At 34.9% G+C, this 5,813-nt stretch overlaps 1 protein-coding gene across 4 annotated transcripts; it reads right to left on the bottom strand.

The window, feature by feature from the left end:
- Positions 1-783: 783 nt before the first annotated feature.
- On the bottom strand, positions 784-5,592 carry LOC104222917 (B3 domain-containing protein At5g42700-like). Of its 4 annotated transcripts, none has more exons than XM_070171567.1 (8): positions 5,357-5,592; positions 5,157-5,231; positions 3,551-3,582; positions 3,267-3,438; positions 2,924-3,130; positions 1,644-1,734; positions 1,348-1,536; positions 784-1,274 (listed from the first exon to the last, which is right to left on the bottom strand). In XM_070171567.1, the coding sequence occupies exons 1-8, from the start codon at positions 5,495-5,497 to the stop codon at positions 1,177-1,179; spliced, it is 1,005 nt and encodes a 334-aa protein (XP_070027668.1). In that variant the 5' UTR covers positions 5,498-5,592; the 3' UTR covers positions 784-1,176. The 4 variants fall into 4 exon arrangements, with proteins under 4 accessions (XP_070027668.1, XP_009772548.1, XP_070027667.1 ...); XM_009774246.2 differs by having other exon boundaries at positions 784-1,286; positions 3,267-3,441; positions 5,357-5,566; XM_070171566.1 differs by having other exon boundaries at positions 3,267-3,441; positions 5,357-5,566.
- Between the last annotated feature and the right edge of the window lie 221 nt (positions 5,593-5,813).

The raw sequence follows: 5,813 nt of genomic DNA, 5'->3' as shown, positions 1-5,813 counted from the left end.
TTATGAAATTGTTTTAATAGAAATTAAAAATTAATAAAAATAAAAGATGGAATTTGTGTAATGGAAATTAAAAAATGAAATTGAAATGAAAGATAATAATATAATATAGAAGAGAGAAGAATATAAAAAAGTTTGGGAAAAAAATGGGGGAATGGTTGAGTAAGCTGAAGTTACTAGCCTGTTTGGCCAAGCTTTTGGAAAGAAAAAAAGTGTTTTTGAGAAGAAGCAGAAAAAAGTAACTTCTCTCCAAAAACACTTTTTTGAGAAGCACTTTTGAGAAAAATACACTTAGAAGCAGTTTTTTAAAGCTTGACCAAACACTAATTGCTGCTCAGAAGTGTTTTTCAAATTAATTAGTCAAACACAAATTGCTTCTCACCAAAAGTACTTTTGCGTAAAGCACTTTTAAAAAAAACACTTCTCAAAATAAGCTGATTTTTGCAGTTTGACCAAACGGGCTAGTAATCTCTCTACAAATAGCTGGAAAATACGTGTCTCTAGATTTGCCTATTTTGTACTTTTTGGTTGAAACGCTTTTTACGTAGAGGAGGTAATGTAATAAGACACAGCGTTTCATAAAGAAGATCATCTCATCCAGTAGTAATTTTTTCCGTAAGCACTACAAATTCAACTAATCTAATCTTCGTCAACTATACCTCAATATATTATAAATATAAAGTATGTCGGGATCGACTATATCTATATGAATCTCATTTGACCATGCCGCACAACATAAAAAAATAAAAATAAAATAAAAAATAAAACATTGCCGCTAGTACCATATTATCTAAATTTCAAATGAATAAGAAACTCATTGGTCAGTGTTTTGCAGATATTCAAATACATCTGTGTGCGTCTATGTACAAAAATGAAAAGTATAATCATGCTATCATCCCAAAATTACATCTTATAATCCTATTGGACAAGGTATTTTCTTTAGTGAACGAACTCAGTGAAGTGTTAGAAACACAAAAACATTATACATCCAAGAGATATATTCACTTGGAAGAGTCAACTTCTGCATCATTCATTACATCTGCCATATATACTCATCAGATGCTTCAGTTCAAAATCTTTCTTCTGGATATTACTCTAAGTTGTGTGTGTTGCATTTCTCTGGAGCTTCTCATGATAGAACTTGTTAGTTCAAATAAATGGTCAAAAGTCCTCTGCAATCTACCTACAACTTATGCTGTTTTGAGGATTATCATGTAAAAATGATGTTTCAGAGCAGGATATTTCATTAGATTGCAAGCGGTTGATAACATCCGAACCTGCAATGAACCCTGCATATCATAAAGGTTTCAGAACACATTTATATGCAACAGAAATAAGAGTATCTCATACCTTCTGGAACCTCGGAATCCAGAACTTCACTGTTAGTTTCAGATCGGTGCCCTGAAGGTGAAACATTCAAATCAACGGCACTATGGCTGTCATTCTGAATATACTCTTTTGGTTTAGAAAAATCGACGTAAAAAGGCTCTACCAAACGCTTTGCTTTTTTTCGCTTCCTATTATCGTTCTGCGCAAGATCTTCTCATTCGAAGCAAAAAGAGGAAAAGAAGGGAGATCAACAACCAAGTGTGGAAATCCGTTGCTTTAAAGCAACACAAGTGCACAAGAAGAAAGGACAAGATTACCAAGATCTGTTGATTTCTTCAAAGCGTCAAAATTCATGAGGCAAAGAGCTGCATCTACTACATCTCGACCATTTACTCGGATTATATAGACCTAGAAACATCATTGTCAATAATCAGAAAATACATAATAAAACCATGTGTTAAGGTTATAATGGTTGTGTACAAGTGCAGGAATTGTACGAGTTCAAAAAAGCCCCACTTGATCATACTCTCCCAGCTTCCAAGCAAATTATAGTTCCTATTACTTTCCTCTCTCAGTTTACCTCCTACAATTTTCATTGTCCGCAATCAAGTTCTTTCAATAACTGCCGAGGCAATTGACTTCCAATTTAATTTGCGAGATATTCAACCAGTACCCAGTTATATTAGTAAGATTAACATATGCTACAACCTTAATTTTACAAGAAGCAGAATTCAGACAGAGTTTACCCTAACCTGTTAGCCTTAGCTGCGATATCAACCCCTATTAGCCCAAACGAAATAGTCATAAATGGATTTCGCATGTTAAATCTAGCTATATATATCAGATGAACAAGACTGGTAGTGACCATTCACTAGAATGATAGTCTGAATGATATCGAGAACAGAGAGTTGATGCCACTGTGAGAAATTTACCAGGCTCAACTAATTTATCCTTATCAAAATAAATGTTTCCTTGGGAAGTATGAATCGCAATCCAAAAGAACAAAAAAAGAATGAAATGCCTTTGCACTAATGGGTTCACAGACCCAAACCAATTTAAACCCTTTAGTAAAATGGAGGAACTCCAGATTGGCAGTTTCTATGTGTAACCAAGTATACTCATTGAATTGCTACCCAGCTACCCATACTGCCTTTATTCCTCTGTAGTCTTTATCTAATTTCATGGTAAGACAACATTGGCAATGTCCAACTGTCAGCATTTTAAAAGTCAGATTGAATTCTCACAGTCCGACAGCCGTGAAACAAACCATCCTAGCCTCATATAACAGCAAACGTCAAGGTCCGTCCAATTCCTTTGGTTGAAAATACCCCTCCTTCCCAATATGTCAAACAATTATAAAGTTTTATATTTTGTTATTCAAACTTAATATGACATCCTATCAACTACCTACTCTACTTCTCCAAATATTTGAACAATTAATTTAAATGCCTCTTTACCAAACTCAATATAATACTCTATACAAACATTAAAATGGTAATTACAAACATATTCTTTGTTAGGATGAAATAAATATCTTTGTTCGTCCAATAATACGAAATATTTAGGCTTAACTAAGTATGCATAAAGAGTTTGATACCTGTAATTTGCAAGGCTCAATCAAGCGAAAAATCAGAAGATCTCCTTTAAGTAATCTGTGAGACATGGAAAATCCTCTCCAACCAGCACTTAGACCATTCCTTTCTAGAAGATAACTTGTCTTGTACTCATTACCCCATTCATCAACCAAAATGACGGTGGTATCATGACTTGGTAAATACATGTTGCAGAATGACTTTGGAAGATGCTACCGTAGCAAAAAGGAAGAAAAAAATCGAATTAGAAGAAAATAGTTTGTTTAAATTCCATCTCTATGAAGCTCCAAGACAAAGATATCTAGTCTACTTTTTTGCTCCAAAAAGGTTATGTGGTTTCAGGCTTACCAGCCAAAATCCATGAGCAACATTTGAAGGGAGCATACACTTAGCAAAGCTGGGAAATTCATCTGCTAGGCTTGACAAAACCCTTTCTGCTCGCTCCATAACAGAAAATTTAGCTTCAACATCATCATATAGGTCATTTATCCTTGTCCTCTTATTTGTCCCCTTAAGTTTACTGCTACAAATTCAAAACATTCAGAAATTTGCTTGAGTTACTATCAGGAAAGAGAGAGAAGTGGAGATTTGGGGGAAGGAAAGAATAATATCTAATCAAATAAAATGCCAACCTCTCAGCCTTTCTGGGATGATTAGATTTCACCTGTACAGCATTAAAAAGTTTCTCTGTTATAGTTTCATAGGTAATCAATAACAGAAGAGCATCATACAAGAGTGTACAGAAATTTCAAGTGTGCCATAAATATAAATTATAACTGGCTAACTAGTAGTTCAAAATAAAAATTGAAAAAAGAATCAACATCGAGTACTACATATTTTCAGCAAGTAAGAAACAAATGCCGGCTTCAAAAGAGATGCTATGTCTCCAACTGAAGAAGTGAAAGAGACCTATTGAGGAGAAGTAAAAATGTACTTATTTTCTGCAAGGCATTCCAGTGGAATACAGCAGAGCTACTTCACTGACAATTACACATCAATTGAATCAAGTAACATTGTTTGTGCTTAGACATTGGTGAAACACGTCCTATACAACCAAACCAAGTGAACAACAGGAGCATATTGTCTTGGACACCATAATCCAAAAAACAAAATACGACAACAAAAAGAACAAAACAAAAACAATGGGAGCAAATCAAGTGCTTTTAAGATCTTCTCATATAGGCCTACACAATCTCTTTGTAGAGTATTCCTTAGGCGGCAAACGGTGAATTACCACTAGCTTCTCCATGCAGTTGCATTTCCAAGCTTTAAGTCTACAAATTTCCAATAAGGATGGCATTGCCTTTTCTCTAAGCCTACAAATTTTACACTAGATTGTTCACATCATTTCATCAAACGTTATATGCTATATGGCATACACCAAAACACTCTATATACAAGCCAATAGCCTCAAACCTTGCATCTTAATAGAGGTCCATATCACTAAATAGATAATAGGTAATTGGATGTGCTTGTAAGAGCTTAATGCATAATCAGGTAGAGAAAGCGCACATAGACTACATCAAATAATTCACTAAGTATCATAGAGGTTCTAAGTTCTTGTACAAAGCTAGGGTTTTAACTCTTGCGTGTATCTTCACCTAACATTTATTCCAACTATAAAGAATGTCAAGAAATGAAAGGAGCAAGGATGAATGAGGAAAACTAAGGCCCAATATCGAGTAACCATCGGATCGATTTAACTCTAGGAACAAGGGCATGAGCATCTTCCAGACTACAGATTCAAAAACCGTTTCACACTCAGATTCAAACTAAGGCTCAGTATCGGCCCCTTTTCATTCTTCTCCTTCAGTACAAGCAAACTTAAGGAGGGAAACAACTCGTAGAAGCAGCTGCAGACGAAGGACAATCGTGCCAGTGCTACACGTCTAGAGCGTGCAATCGCCTAAGTACACATCATCCCCTCCCCATCCAGACCCCTTTCCGGAACCAGAACTATGTTCAGTTGGTTGCTCGGGATCTATCACATCCATTAACCAAAATAAAAAATAAAAATAACTAAAACTGAAAATATCCTACGATTACTAGAAGGAAATAATATCTATGATCTAAATCCATAGGCAATTAATGGATTTCAAGCAGAAAACTCATGAGCAATTAGGGGCAAATCTAATCATAATATCACACATAAAAATATCTACAAAACAAATCAAGCATCAGGTTCACTAGATCCTCAAACAAAACAACAGAACACAAAAGACTAGTGAATATTCTCACTTGCTTCGCCTTAGATTTAACACTTCTAGGTTTTTTAGGAACCATACTTTTCCTATCCAACTGCACCCTCTTAATCTGCAACCAAAACAAACACAAAAAAAATTTACTTACAAAAAATCATTAGACAAAAGTCTTCCAAATTAAAAAATAAAAATAAAACCCTGACTGCGCAAAATGATGGCATAAAGTTGAAATGAAACCTTGGGTGAAGGATGAGTTTGAGTTGATGTGGAAGCAGAAGAATATGAAGTGAGTTTTAGTTTACGAGGTCCTACTTTTTGTTGACCTTCTTTACATATTTTGGTCACAGGTTTTACAGAAATCAAATTCCTATCTTCCATTGACGTCGATTTAGGTTCTTTGCACAGAGGCTAGAACCTGAAATACGTAAAAGATGTATATTAAGAGTATATTTTTTCTTTTTAAATTTTTGTGTGAAAAAGAGAAGACAAAAGAAATAAAGTAGAAAATACAGCCAACCAAGACAAGGACAGCGAAATGCGGGCCAGTCAAGAGGAACTGCTACCTGTATTGTAAGAACAGTTTAAAAAAAGCAGTCCGTTTAAAATGTGTACATTTTTGAAAGGTTCGGGAAATAACCGCACCCTAATTTATCCGGATACAAATAGAAGTGAATAATTCCATAATCCGAACCTA

The sequence above is a fragment of the Nicotiana sylvestris genome, chromosome 1 (genome assembly GCF_000393655.2).
Source record: "Nicotiana sylvestris chromosome 1, ASM39365v2, whole genome shotgun sequence".
Lineage (NCBI taxonomy): Eukaryota > Viridiplantae > Streptophyta > Magnoliopsida > Solanales > Solanaceae > Nicotiana > Nicotiana sylvestris.
Note: the sequence above shows the minus strand (reverse complement) of the source record. Positions and strands in the feature narration are given on the sequence as shown.